The sequence below is a fragment of the Littorina saxatilis genome, linkage group LG3 (genome assembly GCF_037325665.1).
Source record: "Littorina saxatilis isolate snail1 linkage group LG3, US_GU_Lsax_2.0, whole genome shotgun sequence".
Classification (NCBI taxonomy): domain Eukaryota; kingdom Metazoa; phylum Mollusca; class Gastropoda; order Littorinimorpha; family Littorinidae; genus Littorina; species Littorina saxatilis.
In genome coordinates, this window is record NC_090247.1 from 58,541,822 (window position 1) to 58,569,648 (window position 27,827).

The 27,827-nt window shown below is 42.6% G+C and overlaps 3 protein-coding genes across 3 annotated transcripts in view; 1 reads left to right on the forward strand and 2 right to left on the reverse strand.

The window, feature by feature from the left end:
• Nucleotides 1-3,332: 3,332 nt before the first annotated feature.
• LOC138962788 (protein jagunal-like) lies at nt 3,333-4,526 on the reverse strand. The gene is made up of 2 exons (XM_070334746.1): nt 4,341-4,526; nt 3,333-3,976 (listed from the first exon to the last, which is right to left on the reverse strand). The coding sequence occupies exons 1-2, from the start codon at nt 4,427-4,429 to the stop codon at nt 3,493-3,495; spliced, it is 573 nt and encodes a 190-aa protein (XP_070190847.1). The 5' UTR covers nt 4,430-4,526; the 3' UTR covers nt 3,333-3,492.
• Nucleotides 4,527-4,746: 220 nt separating this feature from the next.
• On the forward strand, nt 4,747-12,115 carry LOC138962789 (interleukin-1 receptor-associated kinase 1-binding protein 1-like). Its single transcript, XM_070334747.1, has 3 exons — nt 4,747-5,102; nt 6,899-7,095; nt 9,920-12,115. The coding sequence occupies exons 1-3, from the start codon at nt 4,815-4,817 to the stop codon at nt 10,185-10,187; spliced, it is 753 nt and encodes a 250-aa protein (XP_070190848.1). The 5' UTR covers nt 4,747-4,814; the 3' UTR covers nt 10,188-12,115.
• A 4,220-nt stretch (nt 12,116-16,335) lies between these two features.
• Nucleotides 16,336-27,827, reverse strand: part of LOC138962790 (uncharacterized) — a 22,142-nt gene continuing 10,650 nt past the window's right edge. The window contains exons 2-5 of the mRNA XM_070334750.1: nt 22,589-22,867; nt 22,007-22,150; nt 21,325-21,418; nt 16,336-17,524 (exon numbers count right to left, since the gene is read on the reverse strand). Of these exons, the coding sequence (XP_070190851.1) occupies nt 16,612-17,524; nt 21,325-21,418; nt 22,007-22,150; nt 22,589-22,867 (1,430 nt within the window). The 3' untranslated portion in view covers nt 16,336-16,611. The remainder of the gene's footprint in view (nt 17,525-21,324; nt 21,419-22,006; nt 22,151-22,588; nt 22,868-27,827) is intronic.

The window sequence follows — 27,827 nt, forward strand, 5'->3', positions numbered from 1 at the left end:
GTACATGGGAAAGAATAGTTACAGAATTCTAACTCGGCACAAAACCAAAAGTCACTAATAACAGGGAACTGCAAGAACACACATGATACCCTATTATTCCCTTCGTAAAAATGTTGCACGATTTAAAAGCGGAAACTGAACTAAGTATATATATATATTGATGGATAAAGAACAGCAAATCTTCAATGACAGAAACCTTGTCAACATGAATATTTGCTTGAACATGTATTTAACTTAACAGGAAGTTTGCAGTACATGCAGGGATGATGCTAAGCTTTGTATTCGTCATCAAATTTACTGAGATGGCAATACAGGTTTCAGCAATTTTCTCAAGTTCAAGTCCTAAAGGTATCTTTCCCCCACTATGGACAAGTATGGCAGCTCTTCCACAACGACACAGTTTGGGGCACGTTGAAAAAAGTTTGACATTTTGCGGTCGCTGAATGACATCCCAGACATGTAACAGAAGGCCTAACCCTTCAAGCAGAATCACTACTTTTACTGAAATAGGAATTATTACCAACACAAGAAGTAATAATTATAAATCTTTTGAGATCAGCAGCAGCACTAAAAGATTGCTCAATCAAGTAGAGCGCTCAGCCTAAAAGGCACTTGCGACAATGACGAAGCATTTGGCAAGCACATGGCATTTACAAGTTAGTGCAAGCATTCTCTCCACAAACATAGGTCCATTGTACCTCCTTTTGAAAAACTAAAACAGTAAAAGTGGTTATTTCACGGTGTATGTTGCATTCAGGAATCTGCATCAGATTCCTTCTGGTTTATGTTAGTACATGTACTGTACTACTTTAAATAACCCCTTAATCCATTCTTCTAGATTTCAAGCGAACTTTTGTACCCTTGCCATTGCCAGCACTTTAAATGTTTCGATCTTCAACCACTTATATCTTTTAAAACAGTTGACTGAATAGCTTGATTGTTTTATGTGAAAGCTTAAAATTCCTTCTCTCACCTTTCTTTCTTTATTTGGTGTTTAACGTCGTTTTCAACCGTTCAAGGTTATATCGCGACGGGGAGGGGGGGGGGGGGGGGGGGGGGGGGGGTGGGATAGAGCCACTTGTTAATTGTTTCTTGTTCACAAAAGCACTAATCAAAAAATTGCTCCAGGGGCTTGCAAAGTAGTACAATATATGACCTTACTGGGAGAATGCAAGTTTCCAGTACAAAGGACTTAACATTTCATACATACTGCTTGACTAAAATCTTTACAAACATTGACTATATTCTATACAAGAAACACTTAACAAAGGTAAAAGGAGAAACAGAATCCTTTAGTCGCCTCTTACGGGTAAATTCTTCCCCCTAACCCGCGGGGGGTATTCACAACCTTGAGACAGCCAGTGTGTTTGCATACAGCCTCAGAGAAATTAACTATTACTTCAGAAAAAGTAAATGCACTATATAATGAGTTATATTCATGATACAGACATATGATGCAAAAGTACCTTACACACTACAAAATATGGCCTTCATAGAAAAAACCTGTTCCAAACCAACAAACAAAAAAAGGAAAATGAAAGAAAAAATAAATAAACACACTTCTCTTAACTCAGCACATTTATCTTGATTTACTGTTACAAACAATACTCTGATTATTCACACCTTTACTTTTCAACTTCTTAGACTTTTTAATGCATTATTTTTGTGTGCATAAACATCGCTAGACCCCAATGCTTCTGAAAACAAAAATGCATACCTCTAATTGAGCCGCTTAAGCCTGCTTCACACTGGTGAATAATCTACCGCTCAAAAAGCGCTTGAAGCAAGTTCTCAATGACCATGACCACTCATACAATACCAATTACCAACAGCATTCATTTCAATAGGAAGGTTTCCGCCAGTTATCTCTTAAAGGTTTTGGGTGCTTACAGAGTACCGTGCCCCTTGCGGGGGCATCAAACATCAAGGTCACAAGCAGGGTTTAAGGGGAAGGTCGGCTGGGCGGACAGGAGACTACAATAGGAAGGTTTCCGCCAGTTATCTCTCTTTGAGGTTTTGGGTGCTTAGAGAGTACCGTGCCCCTTGCGGGGGCATCAAACATCGAGGTCACAAGCAGGGTCAAGGGGAAGGATGGCTGGGCGGACAGGAGACTATTGACACATCATGTCTGAACTATCTCTGAATAAGGACTCATCCCATATGAGAGGTAAGACGTAATTGCAACACAAATAAATCAAACAGCACCCACAGAAACAGACATGTACATGCAATGGATATTCATTTTTGTGACTTGAAACCGGCAACAAGCTCTTAGTCTTAGTCTTAGAATCACATGACACTGACAGCAAAGAAGTATCATTTACTATGACTTGAAACCAGCAACAAGCTCTTAGTCTTAGTCTTAGAATCACATGACACTGACAGCAAAGAAGTATCATTTACTATGACTTGAAACCAGCAATAAGCTCTTAGTCTTAGTCTTAGAATCACATGACACTGACAGCAAAGAAGTATCATTTACTATGACTTGAAACCGGCAATAAGGTCTTAGTCTTAGAATCACATGACACTGACAGCAAAGAAGTATCATTTACTATGACTTGAAACCAGCAACAAGCTCTTAGTCTTAGTCTTAGAATCACATGACACTGACAGCAAAGAAGTATCATTTACTATGACTTGAAACCAGCAATAAGCTCTTAGAATCAAACAAAAACACTAATAGTAATACAACAGTGAATAAGGAAAAACATCAAAATTTAGTTTCAGCACCAGAATGTCCGTCAAAACCAATATGCCATATATATTTGGCATGTTGTCTTGCATACACCAGATGTGCGTTGAATTGGGAAATGACAACACTAAAGATAGGAACAACAGGGGGGAAAATCAAAACATTGGGACCTTAAAAAAGGAATGAGTTTAAAATGTTTTCATGCTAACAAGAAAGAGGCTTTGATGCTCTGAGTTTGACATAGTGCAACTTTGGAAAGCTCTGGAACAAACCCTTGTAAAGGTCCAGCTGGAATTGTTCCCATCGAAAAGCATTGTTGCTGCAACTTCAACAATAGACGTCGGTGAGCTTGTGACACTAACAGGAAGATGTTTTCAATTACATGTCAACAAAATAATACAAAATATAATATTGCAATATAATTGCAGGCCTCTTCCTCATCAAGATATTCTTGGCGTAGTTTCCTTTCTTGTCATTCGGCCTGCTGCTGCTTGAAAAGTTGAGTGTTCAGAGGTAGAGATTTGATTATGATTTCTCCCATTGGTCTTTTGAGTCTGACGCAAGAAAATGAAGAAGAACTACAAGATTTCGAAACGTGCATCTCATTAAATAAGAAAGTACATTTATTTGCATCTCCAGGATTAAGTATCTTCACTCAGGCAATGTCAGACTCTACAGTCAGGAAGGTCTGTTGGTTTGTTAACAAGACAGAGACAGAAAGAACAGAACCTAGCTTGTTACTTGGTTACCTAAAACAGTAAAAGATTAATTAGTTCACCTAAATCACACTTTGTCTTTTACCGCTGTTTCAACTTTTCAGTCCTGGGCCTCCATGCTTTGACCAACACAACGGCAAAATAAAGTCCAAAACCGTGAAGCTGCGAACAGATAGCCAGAAACAGCGCCCATAGCACCACCGCTGGCATTCCGAACATGACGTATGTGTACTTCCTCTCTGTAAAGTAAGCGGACAAGTCGTTCCTTAACTCAATGATGCCGAACATGATCGGCAGGATCCCGAAAATGACAGTGCCCAGCATGTACTGCTTGAGGAGAAAAGTGTTATTATGCGGCGTCGAGCGCCAACCGATGATCGAGGCCACTAGGCTAAAAAGCCAGGCGTACTCCCACGGCCGAGGATGCGGCAGGTCCCAGCGGCGAAGAGCCATGAAGTTGAAGCCAAAGAGAGAGGTTAGGCCGGGCGCCAGGCGAATCAGCATGAACAATCCAAGGATGATATGGAGAAAAACATCGAACCGCAGCCTTGTCTTGTTTAGTGAACTGCAACAAAAGAGAAAACATAATATGATGTCAATTGTTTAACAACTTGCAGTACAGATACCGTGTGCTTTCCAATGGATCTCCACTTTCTATCAGTATCATGAGTGTGAGTGTAACATCTGTCCCACTCCCACAAGTATTACCATTACTATTAGTATTATACTTATAGTAAGCTATTTTTCCCAAAGAAATCTGGCAACATTTATTCTGTTCAACTTTCTGTTTGCGATTTTTTGTCGCCAATGGCACACTTTAACGATAAAACGTAATTCATTGCGTAGAGCGGTCCGACAGCTTTGTACAAGGTTACTGAAACATAACATAGCGTGTTGGGTTACGTGGCTACCGCCATCGTCTCACATACCTGACTTTGTACTGCCACGCAATACTTTCTCTGTGCCAGTGGTCACTCCCATCCGAACCTTGGGGTCTGTTCCCAGATTTTGACGCCATTCCACGAAAAAGTTAGTGTGTTACTCTCCACCTGCTGGTTTGGGACGAAACACCGAAAACGAACGTTGCAAGGCCAGCAATTTTTGGTCAGAGAGGAAGTTGTTACCGAAAATGGCAACTTCCGTTTTACCGCTTACGTACGTAATAAGCAATACTAATTATTTGGGTTCGCTTTTACGAATTTCTACAACAACAGTTGTGCAATAATTACTTTTACTGTTGCTATTGCGGCAACATTTCAACTTCCTGAGAAGTATGCCAAATACTATGAACAATGTTTACATTTTGATGTTGTAAGGGGTCTGATCGTGTTTGGGCATGTCACAACATGGCGGCACTTTCAACTGAATGAAGTCCCACTTCCGAGTTTCTCGACGTTTTCAAGATGAATCCCCTACTTAACCCCGCCCAAGTTTACGCTGGCCTCAGAGGAGGCTCTAATCCAAACGTAAGAAAAGCAGAAATGGGCGATGCAACACAGGATGGAATTTTTATCACCTCTCGAGATCGTCAGATTCAGGTTACTGGTGTGGGAGAAGTGTCAGTGCCTCCGGATCGTTTCTCTTTGACAATACGCATTTCCTCAAAAAAAGACAATGTGCAAGATGCCAAGAACAGTGTCACTCGGAGGCTGGACTATGTGAAACAAACACTCACAAATCATAACGTTCAGGTAGGTGAAAGTGAAACTCACCGACAAATCAGGCGCAAAGCCGGTGGGTCCCGCTAGCGCTACGTACGTGTCATTTGTGCTACGTATCGTTTGCGCTATTTTCTGTAGTGCTATCGACACAAATTGCCAAAAACAGTAGTGCTATCGGCACGTATTGCTATTGCCACAATTCACACATGCCATTATCACTACGTCTCAGAACTACGTGTCGATATCACTATTTTTGAAAAACCAATGTACTGTACATAGCGCTACGTGTCGATAACGCTACGTGTCGATAGCACTACTACATGTTCAAACGGCAGACACTTCCCATTGTGTGTGCGTGTGAGTGTGTGGATCTGTATGTCTCGCTCGCTCTTTCCCCCTCCCCCCTCTCTCTCCCTCTCTCTCGCATGATAGTGATACCGTATACATGCACGGATGTTTTTCTGTGTGTGAGTTTGTGTGTACGATACCGTGTGTACGTATGCTTTTGTGCGTGTGCGTAATGAAGAGAGAGAGAGAGAGCGGTAATTGAATTTGCCTTTTAGTAGTTTACGGAATGAAAACTATTGTCAAAAACAGTGCATTAAAAACTAAAACCAATCAACCATGAAATAAAAACCACCCTCCATCCCTCTCTCTCTTTCTCTCTCTCTGTTAACTGTCTCTCTCTTCCGCTTTCTCGCTCTTTCTCTGTCTGTCTGTCTGTCTGTCTGTCAATCTCCCCCCCCCCCCTCCCCTCTCTCTCTCCCCCTCTAATTTCATAAAAGAATTTGGGAGAGAAGAAAAGGTTTCAATATCCTCGGTTATACCTTGTGTCAATATTTGTATTTAAGAATATATTATGCAATAACACTGTCTTACAATTTGTCAATTTAAACAAAGCCCTTTTTTTCTAAAAAGATCAAAATCCGAAAGAAACAACTGAAAATCATGCAGAGACTTTCTTCCAAAAATTACAAATCTCTGGCAAAGTGAAAGGAAAAACAAAATATTCCATCAGAGCGAGAGAGAGAGACAGAGACAGACAGACAGACACAACTGCCGTGTGCTGACAAAACCGAGTAAGTCCATTTTTTTCAAAAATGATATTTTTTTTGTTCATTAAAAAGAAGAAATCAATGCGCATCTTTTGTGTTAATTTCTATTTTTTAGAGTGCTTAGATAAGCAGATATGAACAGGTAAGTCCACAACCAAAAACAACTTTTTAAGTGTGCATGAATGTTTTGACAAAACCAAGTAAGTCCAAGGGTTTCCCAATTTTAGTATAATGGTAGTTGCAAAATTCTTTCAGACCACTCATAGTCATACAGAAAAGACCTCATTTTAAGTTTAGAACTCACAAATGACGTCATTTAAAGTTTAGAACACACAAATGACGTCATTTGATAAGGCGAGACATAATGACGTCACCTTATGACGTTTTATTTCAAACATTTTTCTTCTCTATATGATTCTCCTGACAATCCTTGTCTCCCTCTCTCCCTCCCTCCCTCCCTTCCTCCTTCCATCTCTCTTTCTATCCCTCCCTACCTCTCTCGCTATCTCTCTCCCTCTCTCAATTTCCCTCCCTCCATCATTCTCTCTATCCCCCCTTCCCTTTCGCTCTCTCCTCCTCCCTCTCTTCCCTCATCCCTCTCTCCCTACCGCCAACATTTCTAAAATCTGTGTGTGATGGCACTGTAAATAATGTAATGTGGGTGTACATGTATTGTACAGCGCTTTGAGCTAGGTTTAACCCTGGTTATATATGTGTGCTTTAGAATAGATGTGTTATGCATTATTAATAGGTATCCTAACCTTCCTGCAGGAGAGCGATCAGCAGCAGTACAAACACATGCACCGTGTGGAGTCCATGGTGCACCTGGACGTTGAGATGCGAGTGCAGTTCTCCGACTTGCAGCGCTGTCAGTCTGTTGCCAATCTGCTTGTGGAAAAGCTGGATAGCAGTGTATCTGTCAGTCTGCCTGAGTGCTTCCACTCCAAAAACAGCCTGGAAGTGGCCAGGTGAGAGAGAGACAGAGAGAGAAAGAGAGAGGTGTGTGTGCATGTATGTGTTTGTGTGTGTGTGGGTGTAAGAGACAGAGAGTCTGGGAAAGAGAGAGAAGCGTGTGTTTGTATACATACTGTGTGTGTGTGTGACTGTGTGTGTGCGTGCATACATGTATGCTGTGCATAAGCACATTCAATTGTTTCATGTCCAACAGCCAGTGTTACTTTCCCCACCTTTTTAAATTGTATGTTTTTGACTTACTCTATGAACACTGAAGATCTAGGACTGGACTGGATGCTATCCCAAAGAAGTTTTTTTGTTAGGAATACTGTATATATACTGTTCAAAAAAAGAAACGCATAGTTGCTACTTGCCAAATTTGTTTTATTTTTCGAAAAAATTAACAGAAAATCCAATATTTAGATTATTTGTTTGAAATTTGGTATGGACACAGTTGAATGCACACACAGTTCATTTGCATCTTCAAATCAATCAGTCAATCAATACGATTGGGTGCCGAGGCTGTCAAGTCAGTAGGGGGTGTGACTGCCTTGAGCAGCAACAACTGCCCGGCACCTTCTGGGCATGGACTGGATCAGATGCCGGATATCTTGCTGTGGGATGGTGTCCCACTCCTCCTGAAGTGCCTGCAATAGATCGCGGTGATTTGCCGGCGCTTCTTCTCGCCTGCGCACACGTCTGTCCAATTCATCCCAGAGGTGTTCTATTGGGTTCATGTCTGGCGACATGGATGGCCAGGGAAGCACCTGGACATGGTGGTCGGTGAGGAACTGGGTGGTGAGTCGTGCTGTGTGCGGGCGAGCGTTGTCCTGCTGGAATATGGCATCCTGGTCAGCCAGAAGAGGAAGGGCGTGTGGGCGCAGAATTTCCTCCACGTATCGCTGGGCAGTTATGCGCCCTTGGACGTGCACCAGGGTGCTCCTTCCAGCGGTATTGATCGCCCCCCACACCATGACGCCTCCACCACCATGAACGGGTGCCTCATCCACACAGTTGGGCGCGTAACGTTCGTTTACTCTCCGGTAGACCCTCCTCCGACCATCATGTCGCTGGAGCAGGAAGTAGGACTCGTCGCTGAACCACACGTGTCTCCAGTGATTCCGGACGGTCCAGCGAAGGTGCTGGTTGCCCCACTGCACTCGGTTCTGGCGATGGCGGCGGGTGAGGACAGCTCCTTTGTGAGGTCTGCGAGCTCTCAAACCAGCTTCATGCAGGCGGTTCCGCACGGTCTGGTCCGATAATCTGTGTGGCCCGGGGAGAGCCTGGACAGAAGATGAGGCCGACAGGAAACGATTCCGGAGGTGGCGGAGCCGTATGAAGCGGTCGTGAGCAGCAGTTGTCGCCCTTGGTCTTCCCGCTCGTGGCAAGTCAGCAACGGAGCCAGTGGCTTGAAACCTGACCCACAGTCTACTGATGGTGCTCTGGGACACGTGGAAGTGCCTGGCGATTGCACTTTGACTTTGGCCTGCTTGTAAACGACCCAATGCAATTTGGCGGTCTTCTCTGCTCAATCGGGCCATCTTTCGTCGCTGAATTGTCGTCTGATTTCTTTGTGGCGAACAATCCGCTTTTATGGGTTTTGGAAGACATGGTGAGAGCTCAATATTCCCCGAGTTTCACGAGATTACACTGAAGCATGACGAGTGGTCATGCCAAATGAGCAATTTTGACATTGTAGCCACTGATAACGCATGCGTCACGTGCAGAGCTCACTTGTGGCAATGGACGAAAGGTCGACGACCAGATAAACATTTTCTGCAGTTTGGTGGATATCCTTGTAGCCATATAACTAAATTAACCAAATATTACAAGCTATGCGTTTCTTTTTTTGAACAGTATATATACTAGCAGTCAGGCCCGGCTTCGCCCGGGTGTTTCTGCTCTCCCCTCTCTCAGAAACCTCTCGAATCTTATTCCAATGTGGATAAGAAAAATGACAGTGTGAGCTCATACATTTGGATGTATAGGCAAGGCAAGTTTCTATTTGGTTCAACGTGTTCTTCGTGATTTGTTTACCCCTTCTCACACCCACTGTAGTTACCGTCTGATCAAAGCACGCATACCTCATGAGTGAGCGCGTCATACCTTTTTGAACAGGGGAGAGAAATCTGTAAATTCTCGTGATCTTTCACTGAGGCGATCGTTTCGTAAACATTATTCGCGATGATCTGGAAGGCAGGGAGGGGGAGCAGGGGGCAGGGTTAGTGTGGGGGGGGGGAGCGGCGGGATGATAGCGGGCGGGGGGTAACCCTTGAGAATGACACGGTATACTGGTTTGATGAGAGTTACCTCCCTTCCGTGGGTGACAAACCATGACTTACCTCCCTTGCACTATATAGACTGTATTGATAGATGGGGAGGGTAATTATCCGAGGAAGGAAACAATGTCTGGAGAAACTAAAACCCAGGTGCACATTTGTGGGTCCAGGGCAGTGTGCATGCAAAATATCTTGTGCTTATCTTTTGCCATCTCTGAGGTATGGCGACCACAGACAGACAGACACACACACACACACAGACAGACAGACACTCTCTTTTATTTATATGTATAGATATATATGTATATATATGGCCAAGAATCTGCCAAGGTGGATAAAAAGTTATACAACATAATGTTTATCTTCTTATCCATTATTTGTGTGTCTATTGGCATCTGGCTCATTCACTGTCCATATTTGATTTTGAGTGTTCTCAGTTTCTGTCCCACTAATCTACACTATACAGCATTGATATTTCTTCTTCTTCATTTTGGCAGCTGAAAATCAAGACCGGGCTTTTCTTTTTCTGTAATCTTTTCCCCTTCTTTTATTTTTGCAGGAGAAAGTCAAGTTTGCTTGCTATCCACAACGCCAAAGAGAAAGCTAAGGAAATGGCCAGGTTTGTGCATCTCATTGTGGGCCGTCCAATGAACATCAGCGAGACAGAGACCAAGGAGTGGGAGACTGGCCAATCAGAAGAGGCAACAGATCCAGACCAGTTTCTGGCCATTCAGAACAAACTGGAAAGCGCTACCGTCAACATCCGAAGTCAAGTGACCATGTGCTTTGAACTCAAATCCAAAGGAAAGATGAAAGTGGCTTCATGAGAGTGAATGAAAGAGTACTGAGTTTTGAGTGTACATGTAACTGTAAATTTAAGAATTTTAAAATGCTACCTGTAAGACTCTGCCAGTCTGGGTTTCTTTTGTTTTTGAATTTTTATAGTACCAGTTGTGGTCGTAAAAAATACCGGGAAACAGTTCTGAGACATGGGTAAAATTTAAGAACTCCTTCCAAATGATGTTACTGTTACATTAAAATGTTAGACAGTCTTGGTTTTAACAGACCAGAAATCCTCAATACATGACTGCTTGATAAAAAACGCTCGCGATGGACCCGAGTACTCTTCAGACATTCACACACACACACACACACTCTCTCTCCCTCACTCCTTCTCTCTCTCTCCCTCTCTCTCTCACTCTCTCTCTCTCTCACTCTCTCTCTCTCACACACACATACACACGCACACACACACACACACACACACACTACCACATCTCCATTCTAAAACAGGTCACGTTCCAAATCAAAAGACGACATTCTATTTTCTTACGTCACTATTCTTGGTTTACGGTACCATTTGGCGGCTTTGCTACGAGTATGGCATAGTCTTGGTTTGCCGAGACCTTGCACCGTTCTATCAGACTGGCTGTTGCACCGCGAATTCCTCCCACCGCCAAGTCGTTTTTTTGTGGTTTATTTCGCATTTAGGTCCCAGGTAACATTATGAAGTTTTAATACGATCAATCGGACCTATTATCAAGTTAGTGTATCAACTTTTGAACGAACTGCGCCCAGTAGTTTCCCAGCAATAAGCTGTTAAGTCGAGACACACACACAGACACACAATTAAAGTCTGCTGGACCCTTGTACTAGCGTACTCGGGGATAAAGCATGTTCTGATTGGAATCAAAAAGATAGTCTTGAGCCATATATGATGTGATTGGTTTTTTGTCTTTCCTTTTTTTATGTGTGTGCTGCATTATTTCCTTGTTTGTTTTTTAGCCTTAGGATTCAATCTCATCCTCTGTTCTGATTATTTTTTGTGTATTTGCTTATAATTCTTGTTTATTTGACTGTCCTTTGGTCTTATGCAGTAATGGTGCCAAACCACGTCATTTTAAATACTTTATCTTTCTATGGCTGGGCAGAGTTTGAGCTATAGCAAGCTGGAAGAAAGTTGACAAGGAAGGGTATGAGGACAGGGGTTTCATTAAGAATAACAATTAACCCTTAGGCTGGTTGTCGCGACATATGTCGCGCTACTTTATGTATACTGTCACCTGGTTGTCACGACATATGTCGCGCTACTGGCTCAGTCTGTTTGGTCAGTTCCGATTACCTCCCATGGATGCCAAAACCTATATGACCGTTTTTTGTTATTTTTCTCTCTGTTAATTCACCAGTGGCCATGTAACATGTGTTATACGTTACAGAATTGCACCAGTGTAAGGGTTAAGATGCTTGATTTTCTCCACACAACTGTCTGTGATAATCTTTTTTTTCTGTGGAATTTTTTTTATCGAGTGATGATACAGTGGAACCCCCCTTTTAAGACCCCCCAATTTAAGACTCCCTCCCTTTTAAGACCCTGTTTTCTCAGACTTTCTGTTCATAACCTCTGTAAAATTACCCCCATTTTAAGACTCCCTCCTTTTTAAGACCTGATTTTCTCAGATTTTTCGAGGCCTTAAAAGGGGGGTTCCACTGTACTGGAACTATTCAGTCACAGGCTTTATAGAATTGGCAAGCTTTCAGTTTCAGTATTTAACTCTGATACATTTATCATCTGTAGTTGAGTACTTCTGTTGTAAGAAATAAGTCCGGACCATATTCAGTCTATTGTGAAATGTAAACGTTGCTCATGTACTGAGCATCAAATTCCAAAACACATGCTTTTATTAATTTTTTTATGTCTGTCAGCATTATGTCGTTGTAAAAAGAATTTTAATAAGAAAACATGTTTTAAAATGAAGGTTTTGTTATGTTCACTCTGGTATGTCTGCTTGCATTTGCACATGTGCAGTGAGGAAGTAGATATTTGAAGCATTATTTCTTGTGACACATACCACCTGTTGCACACACACACACACACACAAACACACACATACACTTGCCACATACAAACGATAGTCTGAGAAAAAACACATCACCTCTCAAGAACATATGAAAGTACAAAATTTAATTCCACAAAACTGCACATCCAAAAAAATCAAACTGAAACTTTAATAAAATGCAAATGATTTTCAGGTGTAATAACTGCTCCTTATTCCGTTTCATGCAAGAAAACGTACTTTGACAAACTCAACAACAACAACAAAACATATCAGACTGAACAGATGAAACATAACAACTACATGCCAGACTGAATGGGTGACTGGCAGACACAAAACGTCAATATACAAGAAATCAATTTGTTCTGTGGTGAAATAACACAAGCTCGTACCAAAACAGTGAAAAGTATCATACAAAGGTAAACCTGGAAGTTTAAAACAGGCTGCACGGACCTACCTACACATACATATATATAAGGTCAAGTTATAATATGAAAGAAACCGAGCTGAAACCCATCTGCTTTGCTTTTACATACATGACAAAAATAGAGGTGCATCACTCATACTACCTCACCTGCCCAACTTTCACTGGATAGCCTGCTTCTTTGTGCTGCGCTAGCAAATTAGGATGAGGACAGTTTAACCTGCGACATGAAGTCCCTCTGATCATAGGGCACCTCCCAATTCAGGACACACTCTGCCCTTCAATTTATTATCGTTACGAAAGCATACCTGTCTTGACAGGCCACCTGCACTGTAGGGACACTTTCCGCTGCCCCCCCCCCCCCCCCTCCAGGAGCTGATCTTGCACATACCTAATAACCATAAAGCTAAGTTATAACACACCAACACACACACAGTCACACACACACGCATCAACACACACACACACACACACAAGCGCTGCAACTTTTTCTTTGTCCTCATCCGAATATTTTCATCAAAGAGGTCATTCAGTCTTACACACCCGCCTACAGACATAATGGAAGTAAACATTTCGCGGCCCTCCTGAACCTGCTGCCGCTCAAATACTGTGAGGGTGCCAAGGTTGCGCTAACTAGCAATTATAATTACCTGGCCAACACCGCTGGTGCAGCTTTTTTCGGGCCTGGTTGACCCCAGAATATTTATTACGACTGTAAAAAGCGTAAAGTGCTTCCCTGTCACGTTGTCTCAACCCGTTATTGAAATCGATAGCAGAGTCACCATCCTCATTATCCCTATCTCACCAGTCATCAATAAAAGGACTGTGTCAGTCAACTATAAAGAAGAGTTTGGTAGTAAAAAAGCGTGTGATGATTTAAACAATAGATCGAGCACCATTCAGTCGGGAGTCAGTTCCGACCACCCCGACGTCATTTGCAGAACAACAATTTATTGCAAGATTTTTTTTTCATTGAGCATGAACTTCATAACAAAACTGCATGATAATATCTACAACACAAACAAACACACAGACAAACTGAGAACATTTTTAGAAAAAGGTCAGGTAGGGCCGACTGTACAAATAGAAATTGCATGCGCATGAACATCAATGAAATTAAGTTAAAAAACTTTGTTCATCTTACCACAGTCACTTCGTTGTTTAGATATCAATGAAATTCACAAGTTACACATTTAGGTCTATGGTACATAAGTTAAGAGTTTGATACGACGTGTGTGATGATCTTTTGATGTATAAGGCTATTTACGTATGAACGCTAAAGCAGAGTCATTCCACTGCAGTAACCGACAAGACTTAAAAGTGTGCCGAGCTCCCAGCGAGTGCTTCCGACGTTGGGATCTTGAAGCAAACATCAGGAACCAATAATTCACTAAAAGTGTTGATAGCATTGACGCAATATCCCCGATCCCCGACCCCCCCCCCCCCCCCCCCCGATCGTAACAGCAAAGTCGCATGCTCATGAGCGCTTCAAACGATGACATCTTTTAAAGCAAATACCAGGAACTGTTAATTCAGGGGCTCACATCCATGAGAGATGGCATAGGACAAATGTCCTGGACAATGTAAAAGCGATAGGACATTTGTCCCGGAAAAAAATTAATGGGACCTTTTTTGTCTCGCAACAAAACGGACACTAACAGCATGGTTTTGTCTGCTTGGAGAGACACATCGTAGCAAATCAAACTACTGTAAATTGGAAAGTAGTGACAGTTTCCAGATCAAATGAAAGCATAATCGGACAATAACCCCTTTGTGACAAAAACAATAGGACATATGTCCTCTTGCATGAAAAATGTATAGGACATTTGGAAAAAATATCCGTGTATGTCCGATGTCCGACGTGGATGTGAGCCCCTGTTAATTCCCTCTATTGTATTTGAGTTTGGTTTGGTTAGGTAGCATTGACGCAGTATCTTTCCTCCACAATCGAAGCAAAGTCGTATTGCCAGGTAAGCTAGCTATACTTAATGTTGAACAGCAAGTCACTAAATGATTAAATTACGCAACTGCACACTAGACAGATTCTTTCTTTTTTTATTTGGTGCTTAACGTCGTTTTCAACCGTTCAAGGTTATATCGCGACGGGGAAAGGGGGGGAGATGGGATAGAGCCACTTGTTAATTGTTTCTTGTTCACAAAAGCACTAATCAAAAAATTGCTCCAGGGGCTTGCAACGCAGTACAATATATGACCTTACTGGGAGAATGCAAGTTTCCAGTACAAAGGACTTAACATTTCTTACATACTGCTTGACTAAAATCTTTACAAACATTGACTATATTCTATACAAGAAACACTTAACAAGGGTAAAAAAAGAAACAGAATCCGTTAGTCGCCTCTTACGACATGCTGGGGAGTATCGGGTAAATTCTTCCCCCTAACCCGCGGGGGGCACTAGACAGATTGAAACAAACCCACTCTTGCTAACAGTAGCGATAGAAGTGTGATTCCCTTTAAAGGGAAGAAATAGAATATTTAAATACGTGACAACAACGGGACAATGAGAAACATTTATGGTACAATATTTATCTGCATTTTAACCATACGTGAGGGCCCCAAAGGGTTTAAAATCGTGATCGTGATTGGCGTTTTTTTGACCTTTCTGTGACCGTGATTGCCGAAATTTCCATTTCTGTGATCGTGATGGGACTTTGCCCGTGATCCGTGATGACAAAAAAATCAAGTCTCGTGATCGTGATCGTCATTTGTTTTCGTGATCGTGATGGGCATCATTGCAAAGCATTTTATTTTCAACGTACATTTTTCACAGCTGTATCACTCTATGATCCTCTATTCGTCAAGATGTTTGTGATCGTGAAAACAAAAATCAAGGTAACTGTGATCGTGAAAGTTAAAATTTCCCTTCCCGTGATCGTGATGATACCCCCCCTTTGGGGCCCTCATACGTGTTAACGATCATGTCAGCTACCACATATATGTCCAAGTTTTTACGTGGGAAAAGAGCATCTCGAAGTTCCACTTGGGCATATACCAAATACTAACAGCCTGGCCGAGATTAATTTTTTTGCTGAAGTTTGTTTGCATGTTGAAACTTGTGTCAACAACAAAATCAAATACAACAAAACAAAAAGAAAATTCCCACTCTGTACAGAAAACAGGCTGTTAATTTTTGGTATGTGTCCAACTGAACGAATGCTCTTGTATCACGTAAAGGCCTGGGCAGATATGTGGTGGTACGTGGACATGACATGTTCGCTTCTACAAATAGGGTGGTAGGCTACCTTTTGAACAAAGCACATAATTATTCTATACACCCTGGAAATCCAGTCATAGATTGAGACGACCTGCACGAATTAATGTATCGTGCAAAACCTTCACTGTTGTGTATCAGTGGTTAACAATACAAATGTGAAACGCCATAAAACACAGACACATAGAAACACAGAAAGACATTCACAGACACACACACACACACCACTTCCACGTACTCGCGTGACAACAAACTAGCAAACAAGTGAAAATGGTACTATATACAAAGGAAACCTACTCGGTATTTTCATGCATTGGTGTTCCCAATGCCGGTATACTATGAGACAGAATGCCCTATTGAAGCTCATTTTACTTATACCCCGTCGACAGGGGCACGCACGCACGAACGCACACACGCACACACATGCACGCACACACACACACACACACACACACACACACACACACACACATATATGAACGCACTCACACACACACACACACACGCACGGTCCCACGATAAAAAGCTCACTCGAACCCACTGTACGTATCAGCATAGTTGTTTCTACGCCAGCAAGGTATACTCCCCAGGTGTCTCTCTACATTGTCATGAGCAAAAAAGGTAAAAGGGTTTTGCCGTAGCATCACTCTAGTGAGAACGAGTGAATCCTATACACACCCCTATACCGGGGGTGTAAAAAAGTACATGAATAAGTTTGTAACACCAGTAATCCGTTGTAATTCAGGCTACAGTACACGTGATCAGCATGAAGTAAATGTTTGCGTGTTTGGCACAGACACTGCGTCATATTGCGGTCGCTTCTTGGATGACGTCACGGCAGTGGTTTTGTCAGGGGCGCTTCTAGCCGTGTGTTTGTGACTTCTGTCTGATGACGCGTGAGTTTTCGTGACGTCAGCGGTTGCCATGGCGACAGATTCTGGGTCACTTTTTCGCTTCATACGCGTTTCTTGCTGTGTGTCTTGTTTTGTGCGACAGTTCACATCTGCTTTGGCAACGACTGGGTGTCCCTCTTTTCCCCAAGAGGAACGCTTTATTCCTCTTTCCATGACCTGCCCCCCTCCTCCTCCTCCTCCTCCTCCTCCTCCTCTTGCACCGTCTCTCCCGCTCCCTCTTCTCATGACGTCATCAAGTCCTGAACCCCCACCGGGACCGGCCTCCTGCGAGAAGTCCGGCATCACACCACACACAACTTTTGCGCCGCTGCTGTGTCTTTTCACGGGATGAGCCATGCCAACCGAGGAGGCTGAAGACTGAGAAGTCTCCATGACAAGGGATGACCTTGCAGATGACCTTCTAGGTAGAACCGGTTCACCAGTACTACTAGCGTCGGGTGCAGCAGAACCCATACTTGGTACGGGTGCACTCTGAGAAGCTACTGCTACTGCTGCTACTGTCATTTCTTCTGCGTCTTCTTGTCCCACAGGCGCCAGACGGGGTGACATGTTTTGGTTTTTATCCGCCCTCCTCCCCCTCTGTTTCCGGTTCCGTTTGCTCCCGCCTGTGTTGTCTTCGTTCCCTCGGGTGTTTGGGTTTGAGGAGTCGTTCGTGGTTTGTTCCGACTTGGTGCCGTTCTCATCCTGTGCCGTTCCCACGCAGGTCAGGATGTGACAAGCAGACGACTTTTTCTCCTCGTCCTCTGGTGGATCCGTGGCACTGAAAACCAATTTTGGAAAATATGTTGAGGACATGAAACACCTAAACAGATACTGTACTTCCTAACGGACGCCAATAGGTGCGAAAAGGTTTCTGGCGCATTAGTCTGACCTTAAAAAGTCTACTGGATATCCGCTGTACAATAAGTAAGCCTCGATGAACCTGCCGGGATTTACTTAAAAAGGCTCCGTAACTGTCACTTGAATGAATATGAACAGAAGAACGTCCTATACTCTTTAGCGTTTGAGTCCCGATTCAGTTCATTGTCATATTTGTGTCAGCCCTGGCGGGTACGCATACGTCCAGCAGACAAAACCCATTGGATTTCAGGAAATCAATTCTGTACTATGCAGAGGAAATCCAGGGGGTGGGGACGAGGCTGAGGGGAGCAGGGCGTTATCAGTGATCGCGCTATCCATTTTCCAAACTCAGGGATGGTCAAATCTCAAAATTTTAACTCGCCAGTCGGGCGAGTAACTTCAAGAAAGTCACTAGCCCAGCAGAAATTTCGCTGGCCCGGTACATACCTCAGTTGATCTGCAGTGTTTATATGGCTTTATACGTAACCCGATATTACAACCAAAAGGGTCGCATTTGACCAGAATTTTCTCTGGCCAGCCGGGCGAGTTGCCAGGCGGTTTCTACTAGCCCGGCGGATTTTTTACTCGCCCCCGGCGACCGGGCGGACGTTTTTGCCATCCCTGCAAACTTGTATTTCTTTGCAAGTATAATACGAATCCTTGCTCTCTCAGAAAGCGGCCACTCTTTTACGCCAGACATGCAAACCAAACCTATAAAACACATTGTTTACTTTACTTACGGTTAGGGGGATAAACGGTTCAACAAAATACATGTATTAACCTTTACGCATGACTGGTTTCCAATTCCATTTCCGGTATAGTCGAACCCGTCTATGCCGAGAAACGAAGGGAATTACCAAAAGTGATCGCTATAGACAGATGCTTGCTATGGAAAGGTGAATTAAACAGGGGAAAAAACGTTAGGGATCATTTGGGGTTATCGAGAGATAGTCGCCAATGAAGATTCAACTGTAAATCGACATTTTCGCCGGTAAAATACCGGACATTACCGGTTAAAGCGATCCCTAGTTTCATAAAATGATAGCTAAAGCAAATTCCTCGGATCCAACACAACACCAGGCGATTGACACAAGAGGAAGTGAGATCCGAAGATCAGTCTTGCTTGTCAAATTGTCACCCCCTCTGTGCTAAACACCCCCACCCTCTACCCACCCACCCCCTACCCTTACCCCACCCCTGGCCGGACAGTTTCTGCTGTCGGTCAGAGGGTCAGCTATATGCTGTGGACAATGAGAGGGAGGGAGAACATTGAAAGCCATGCTCCGGCCACACTCACTCGGTGTCCGGTGGCGAAAAATGGACAAAAGAAAACATAAAACACAATAGAAAAGGAATGCGTGGGTCAGAAAAACGCATGAAGTGGGAGGAGTGGGTGGGTGGGGGTGGGGAGGAGGTGAAGGACACGGGAAGGAGGTAGGGGGGAGGGAGAAAAAGACCACTGACCTTGGGGATTCAGAGGTTATCATTAGCGGGGGAAAAAAGGACTCGACCATTACGCCAACCAACGAAAAAAATAGAAACAAAAAAAAGTAAAGAAAGGTGGGTGACTGGGTGATGTGGCAGTATTGGGGGGAGAGGGTGGGGTAGGTGGACGGGGGATCAGTGATTTAAAAAAAATTTTTTAAGTAGAATCGACAAAACACAAACATATTCTCTCTCAATTACTCTCCCTCTTCTTTTTTCTCCCTGGACTGTTGTTTAAAAAAAAAGTAACCGGAAGTGGGTGACTACACGGAAATGTCTGAGAAGACGAAGAAAAGATCACAAGTGTATGAGAGTTTCCGCTCCGGTTGTGGGATAAAGGTCACAGCTACCGTCTCAGGTGGGTGGAATGCGGTTTCTTTTATGTCTGGGCGGAAGGGAAAAGGTATAGCGTGGAGATCGAGGGGTGGGTGTTGGGGGTATTACAGCTGACCAGCTGTCGAGGACAGTTTAAGGTCAAGAGACTGGGTTTTTGTATCGCTGTGAGGTTCTCAAATACCAGGGCTTTACCGAACAGTTCTCCGTTTCTCTCAACGAGTGAAAGTATAGTTTCGATTTCACAGCTCTGACATAACACTATTTTCCTGTTTCTAAAAATCCATTGGTCACATGCACTCACGCTCAGAGAGAGAGAGAGAGAGAGAGAGAGAGAGAGAGAGAGAGAGAGAGAGAGAGAGAGAGAGAGAGAGAGAGAGAGGGGGGGAGGAAGAGAAAGAGAGAGGGAGAAAGGGAGAGAGAGACAAAAAATTTAATGAGAAGAAGGGTCTGTTTTTATATTTAGTCAAGTTTTGACTAAATATTTTAACATCGAGGGGGAATCGAAACGAGGGTCGTGGTGTATGTGCGTGTGTGCGTGCGTGTGTGTGCGTGCGTGTGTGCGTGTGTGTGTGTGTAGAGCGATTCAGACTAAACTACTGGACCGATCTTTATGAAATTTGACATGAGAGTTCCTGGGTATGAAATCCCCGAACGTTTTTTTCATTTTTTTGATAAATGTCTTTGATGACGTCATATCCGGCTTTTCGTGAAAGTTGAGGCGGCACTGTCACGCCCTCATTTTTCAACCAAATTGGTTGAAATTTTGGTCAAGTACTCTTCGACGAAGCCCGGGGTTCGGTATTGCATTTCAGCTTGGTGGCTTAAAAATTAATTAATGACCTTGGTCATTAAAAATCTGAAAATTGTAAAAAAAAAATAAAAAATTATAAAACTATCCAATTTACGTTCATCTTATTCTCCATCATTTGCTGATTCCAAAAACATATACATATGTTATATTTGGATTATAAACAAGCTCTGAAAATTAAATATATAAAAATTATTATCAAAATTTTTTTTTCGAAATCAATTTAAAAACACTTCCATCTTATTCCTTGTCGGTTCCTGATTCCAAAAATATATAGATATGATATGTTTGGATTAAAAACACGCTCAGAAAGTTAAAACGAAGAGAGGTACAGAAAAGCGTGCTATCCTTCTTAGCGCAACGAATACCCCGCTCTTCTTGTCAATTCCACGGGCACTGCCTTTGCCACGGGCGGTGGAGTGACGATGCTACGAGTATACGGTCTTGCTGCGTTGCGTTGCGTTCAGTTTCATTCTGTGAGTTCGACAGCTACTTGACTAAATATTGTATTTTCGCCTTACGCGACTTGTTTTTTTTATGAAGTCCCTCTACCTGTGTCTCTCTGCCTATACGGGCGTATTGTAAAACAGTAACATATAATGGTAATGTTATCACCCACTCTGCATTTACATATTTCTCTGATTGTATTCCATCGATACTGTTCAATAACTGTTTTTGTTTTGGATGTTTTTTTTAATTTAGTACAGTCTGCCCCCGCTATGCACATGAACCCAAGCAGGGCGCTGGGCGACTGTGCAGCCCTTCCTCATTTAGGAAGGCAGCCCCCCCCACCCCCCCCTCCCCTCTCTATCCTTACACTTCTTATAAAATAGGTCCAGTCCCGTGGACAGATCTGAAATTGTTGCCCGAATCGTATGAGTAATGCTGAGTAAACTGTGTTATGGTATCATGTGATACAGACCATGAACAGATCTGAACTTGTTGCCCGAATCGTATGAGTAATGCTGAGTAAACTGTGTTATGGTATCATGTGATACAGACCATGAACAGATCTGAACTTGTTGCCCGAATCGTATGAGTAATGCTTAGTAAAGTGTGTTATTGTATCATGTAAAGACGGGGATACAGACCAGGCGAGACGTCTGACGACCATGACGATGGCGATGATTAGAAGGATGATGGTGACGATGACTGCCAGCACACACCCCACGATCAGCCCTATATCTGAAATAGAATTACAACCAAAGTCAAAGGGGTCTATTGCCACGCTTGGTCGAACGACATTATTTTGATCGAAGCGACACTTGCTCGAAAATATTCGATCGTACGTTATTTGGACGAATACAAACTGGTCAAAGCGAAACGTGGTCCCGGTGATACTTCGTCAATGTGACAATTGGCATAGAGTCACTAGGTCGAACGACATTTGGTGGAATATTGAAAACAATATTTAGAATAAGGATATGTTTTGAAACCTTGTGTGTGTGTGTGTGTGTGTGTGTGTGTGTGTGTGTGTGTGTGTGTGTGTGTGTGTGTGTGTGTGTGTGTGTGTGTGTGTGTGTGTGTGTGTGTTGTGTGTGTGTGTTTGCGTGCGTGCATGCGTGCGTGTGTTTTTTTTGTCTGTGCGTGTGTCTGTGTGCGCTTCAGTGTGTGAGTGTGTGTCTCAGTGTGGACACTTAAACATTACTAGCAACAGATTGGTCATGATTCTATTTTCTTTATTTTAACCAGTAAAATAAATATTACTTGATTTTGCTTAACTTTTTTTTTCTTGCAGTCTTTGCGTGTACCATTGGACATGGGATTACTCACTGTCTCCGTTGCTTTTCTTCGTTCCCTCTCTTGCGTTATTCCGTGATGTGTCAGTAACCACGTTAATGTTGACCGTGGCGTCACCAGGATCGACGTCACGTGGGGAAGTGGGAACTGCCACGATTGGGGGAGGCGTGGCAAGGGCTGAAAAAAAACACCGATGGAAATAATTCTGTGAAAGTATTACTTATACTTTATAAGTTATAGAAACTAACCATGAATTAGACGGTACGATAGTTGCACTGAGTAAAACTAGTTTGAAGTCTGTCTGTGAACAATTGATAGTGAAACCATGCCTGACTGCAATAAAAGCGCAAAAGACAGATGCTGAATCGGTCTCGCATGACACAACAGTCCTGAATAACATTAGACGACGAACGGCAATCGGGATTTATTTTGTGGGTGAGTTTGCTCGACGATTAAATTTCATTTAATTATTCAGCATAGTTACGGAGCATTTTCGAGAAAATCATTGCAGGTGTTTCTTAATTACAGCGCAGCGAATGTTCCTTTGGTCCAATACGCCACCAAAAACTTTCTCCAAATAGCACCTTAGATAGTACACCTTTAACAAAAACTCACGTTTCTGGCAGTCATAGCTGACAATGATGAAGGTAGCAAAGCCACAGTTTGGAGACAAGGGCCTATCAAAGTGGACAGTGCAGTTGTACCGTCCCTCACAGGCCTCGAAAGCATCGGTCGTGTCTTTGCAGTCTCCGGCAGTGATCGTGCATGCTCCGTACTTGTTGCGACCGAAAATGGCCTCGCCCAGGGAGACAACTTGTCCAGCAGGACAGGTGAGAGTTACCTCCACTGGCGGAGAGCCCTCCTGCCCTCCAGGGCACACCTTCTCTGTGTAATCTGTTGATTAAAAAAAAAAAGAGGATTTGATAAAATCATGTCAAAATGTGAGGCTAGGCAAAAGAGGTATCCGGTTTCAATTTTAGAGGCGGGGATGTAGCTCAGTCGGTAGCGCGCTGGATTTGTATCCAGTTGGCCGCTGTCAGCGTGACTGAGTTCGTCCCCACGTTCGGCGAGAGATTTATTTCTCAGAGTCAACTTTGTGTGCAGACTCTCCTCGCACAAGACCAAGACAGTGCGCACGAAAAAGACTCTGTAATCCATGTCAGAGTTCGGTGGGTTATAGAAACACGAAAATACCCAGCATGCTTCCTCCAAAAGCGGCGTATGGCTGCCTAAATGGCGGGGTAAAAACGGTCATACACGTAAAAGCCGTGGGAGTTTCACCCCATGAACGAACAAACAAAAAGGCGCACCAAGAGAACATACAAAAAAAAATCAACATATTATATCCTGACTGCTATCTGTGCAGAGAGGGAAGAATTCATTCAGCAGATTTACAGTTGTGGGTAATCTTCAACTTTAGTGTGTTAAATTCATAGCTCAGAATTCAGTGGCATTCTTTACTTATTTTTTATACACGTCCCTGTAATCAAGCCAAAGAACATTTGTCGTGAAATTAATTGACGGATTGAGCTCCAAACTTAAGCATAATCAATTAATTTGGTTGTTTGATCGACGAAAATGACCCGAGAATGGCTACGTTGTCAACCAAGGGACATCACTAAGGCAACTCCCGTTGCCTCCCATGTTGCCGCTTAGGATAATTATTCCTTCTTTGACGCATGTAAACGAAATGCATTCCGAGCATTCGTACAGTTCATTCCATGACTCCAAAGGGATCTAAAATGACTTGTTATGCTTACAAGTGCAGGTTTTGCAAATTTGGAGGCTTAAATGCCTCTGAATTCTGAGCTAGGAATTTAACACACTAAAGTTCAAGATTACCCAGTTGGGTTACAGTTACCAAATCAATTGATCAGAAAATACCCAATTTGACTGATATGAGCAATCAGGATGTTGATTTTTTATATGGGTTTAAGTGGGGACGTGGTCTAAGCTTATCTTGTGTAAGAGATGGTGAGCAAATGTTTATACAGGGAGGACTGTGCCTTTAAAGAAACATGTGGAAAATATTAAAGGTAAGCTTATTTTTTGCCTTCCGGCCTATTTGGTTCAAAAGGGAATCCAGCAAAACTCGACGGCAATCTTGCATTAAATCTTCATCATAACCCAAGCAGAAAAAGGTGATTTTTTTGTGGATGGGGCGGGGATTGGGTGTGTGTGTGTGTGTGTGTGTGGGGGGGGGGGGGGTGTAGAGTATATTCGTTTCTCACACAAATGTTCCCCTAAACCCTTGTGAAGCGTCAAGATCCACCCCTGTATGGTCGGGGGGGGGGGGGGGGGGGGGTATAGAATTCACTCTGTCTGTTTTTATATTTAGTCAAGTTTTGACTAAATATTTTAACATCGAGGGGGAATCGAAACGAGGGTCGTGGTGTATGTGCGTGCGTGCGTGTGTGTGTGTGTGTGTGTGTAGAGCGATTCAGACTAAACTACTGGACCGATCTTTATGAAATTTGACAAGAGAGTTCCTGGGTACGAAATCCCCGAACGTTTTTTTCATTTTTTTGATAAATGTCTTTGATGACGTCATATCCGGCTTTTCGTGAAAGTTGAGGCGGCACTGTCACGCCCTCATTTTTCAACCAAATTGGTTCAAATTTTGGTCAAGTATTCTTCGACGAAGCCCGGGGTTCGGTATTGCATTTCAGCTTGGTGGCTTAAAAATTAATTAATGACTTTGGTCATTAAAAATCGGAAAATTGTAAAAAAAAATAAAAATTTATAAAACGATCCAAATTTACGTTTATCTTATTCTCCATCATTTGCTGATTCCAAAAACATATAAATATGTTATATTCGGATTAAAAACAAGCTCTGAAAATTAAATATATAAAAATTATTATCAAAATTAAATGTTCCAAATCAATTTAAAAACACTTTCATCTTATTCCTTGTCGGTTCCTGATTCCAAAAACATATAGATATGATATGTTTGGATTAAAAACACGCTCAGAAAGTTAAAACAAAGATCGGTACAGAAAAGCGTGCTATCCTTCTTAGCGCAACTACTACCCCGCTCTTCTTGTCAATTTCACTGCCTTTGTCATGAGCGGTGGACTGACGATGCTACGAGTATACGGTCTTGCTGAAAAATGGCAGCTACTTGACTAAATATTGTATTTTCGCCTTACGCGACTTGTTTGTTTTCTATTTGTTTGTTAGTTTGTTTTTCCCGCTTTCCGCACTGAGATCTCTGACGTTTATGGATCGTTGAGCTCACATTTGGTGTGTACCTTGGAAGTATGGTACACTCGGTCGTAGCAAATCGTTCGGTTCAGTAGCGAAAGAGGATAAAAACATACGACACGGTCAACTATGAAATTTTTATGTTACAACACACACAAACAGATACAAAAAACACCACAGTAACATCGAAGCAAGTCAAAGCAACAGAGACGACTGATCAATATTGAAGCATTCTTGCTTCTCTAAACGAAACTAATAGAATCAGCAATATATCTATATCTTGTCTGTCTTACATTTCTAATAAGGGTATAAGCGATTCTCTGACCTTGACATAACGTGAAATAACATTTCCTATCTAGATGTACATATGTATAACCACACTTAATATAAGCTTAGCTTGTTGTGTGGTCACAAAATGTTTATATCGCATATACATACCCTGTATTTCCTTAATAAAATCTTGTTTAAACCAATATATCTATAATAATAAATAATAAATAATAGAGGATGAAAGTCGCTTGTTCATTTCAATGCTTGTTATTCTCTCAGGTGCCAGGAGAAAAGGTTCCGTACAACTCTCGCTCACTCTATTACACATGTCGTATGCATAAAGGGCGATTACTTCCCTTTGGTTATGTATAGATATATAATAGATCAGCACAAAACCCCTTTTACGTTTCCCTCACACTGCCACCACCCACTAAGTCTATTCACAGGCGGAAGGTATCGTTCACTGGACCACTACTTACATAGAAAGACTACTATGTAAGTAGTGGTCCAGTGAACGATACCTTCCGCCTGTGGTCTATTTCGTTTCCCAGTCTCGCACTTAACTTGAAAAGAGCGCCGAACTAGTGCATACCCTACACCGAGAAATAACATTGAATTTAAATTCAAAAAGGTGCTACGACCTTTTGCCAAACAACTTAAAGAGGTGTGTCACAAATCATGTATAGTCTACGTCACTGTCACATTACTGCGTGTACCTGAACGTTTTACCTGTCTGCACCTTTAGCGCGTCTACCTGTGGGAAAATAGGCCCTATCAAGATCCCATACCTGTGTGAAGGTAGAATACTTAAAGGCTGATAGATATCACGCGTTGTACACTATTTTGCCCTGATGAAAGATTTTATTCAAACAATTTAGTGGTGTCTGAACAAACTTAATGATGAGTCATGTGTGAATTGAAAAATGAGAAAAAAATTCTTCGGTGGGTGGTATATATCTACACCTCCCCTACCCCACCCTCATTCCCCGCGGAGGTATACACATCAAGAGATAGTAATTGTGCGAATTATAAAAGGATGTAATGATATCAAATTTTCTTTGCAAGCACCACAGACAGCGTATTGCAAACTGTCAAGCGCAAACATCTATTAATCAATTGATTAACAAAGTATTATGACTTGTAGCTTTAACTAACAAACACATTAAACTAGAACATGTACAAAGTCAAAGTCAACACACCGCGCACATCCTCACAGCCTCATTTCAAAGAGGTGGAGGCAGGGCCGGAAAACATTAAAATAAGAGGTTATAGTAAATTTTAAGGGGCTTATTGTCCGTCAGGTCTTAATTGCCTATATTGGACATGAATTGGTTTATACGATTCGAGTTTTACGCCCTCACGGCTTTTTGATGTTTGCGTGTTTAGGTGGTATCAGCCATCTGCACTTATGGTAGAATGACCAAGATCTTTAACGTGCCATTGTGGTGACACGGGGGTGGGAGATGGATACCGTCTCGGGGTCTGCACATAAAGTTGACCCGTGTCTGTCCCGGCCCGGACGAGCGACCTCTCGATCACAAGTCCAGTGCTCTTCCACCTGAGCTACCCGGGCCCCCAAGAGGTTGGAGAAAAACATAAAATGAAATAGTGTACAGGATTCAGGTAGACTGACTCGTGGTATGACTGGAGGATACAATATGAAAGTTTCGTTACAGTTTCTCAGTCACGGTTCAGAACAACAACTGAAATAAAAGGGAGCAAATACTGCAAATTTAAAATAAATACATAGATATTGATTTTCCCCTAAATTTGAAATAACAAAACAAAACAAAACAAACAAAACATTCTTCAAAAGCACTGAACAGCAGTCTTTCCTGACACTGCTTTTTGAACATGTTTTGCCAAGAACCGCCGCGATATACATTTATTCGCCTCTACAGGATTCTAACACTAACAGACACTGACAAACTGGCAAATGGACTGGCAGAGACTGGCAGACAGATGGAGAGGAAGAAAGAGGAAACAAAGAACACAAAGGGACTAAAACCATCATCATCATCATCATTGTATCCGGCAAATCGCGGCCACGCGCCACGACACCTGGTGGCAAAACAAAAGCGTGAGGAGCGCCACCTGGTTATCTCCCTTCCCCCCAAACTGAGGAGGCAAAGGTCACGACCTTTTCGCACTCATCATCCAATCGAAGATATTTGAGGAGATTCTCTGATCTAATCAGACAAACTGGATTAGATGATGTTTGTCTTGCAGTTGTTCCAAGGTCTGTCAGTTTTAAGTTCTGTTGCTCACAGACTGTTAGACAGAAGGTCAGACCGCCAGACAGCCAGCAGGCCAGCCAGCAAAAAAAGAAAGTGGCTGACAAAAAGACAGACAGAATCTCACACACACACACACACAC

Coding starts and splice junctions, on each gene's coding strand:
- LOC138962789 (XM_070334747.1), top strand. CDS start 4,815: ATGAATCCCCTACTTAACCCCGCCCAAGTTTACGCTGGCCTCAGAGGA. Junction 5,103..6,898: donor TCACAAATCATAACGTTCAG/GTAGGTGAAAGT, acceptor ACCTTCCTGCAG/GAGAGCGATCAGCAGCAGTA. Junction 7,096..9,919: donor AACAGCCTGGAAGTGGCCAG/GTGAGAGAGAGA, acceptor TTATTTTTGCAG/GAGAAAGTCAAGTTTGCTTG.
- LOC138962788 (XM_070334746.1), bottom strand. CDS start 4,429: ATGGCGTCAAAATCTGGGAACAGACCCCAAGGTTCGGATGGGAGTGAC. Junction 3,977..4,340: donor GCGTGGCAGTACAAAGTCAG/GTATGTGAGACG, acceptor CTTTTGTTGCAG/TTCACTAAACAAGACAAGGC.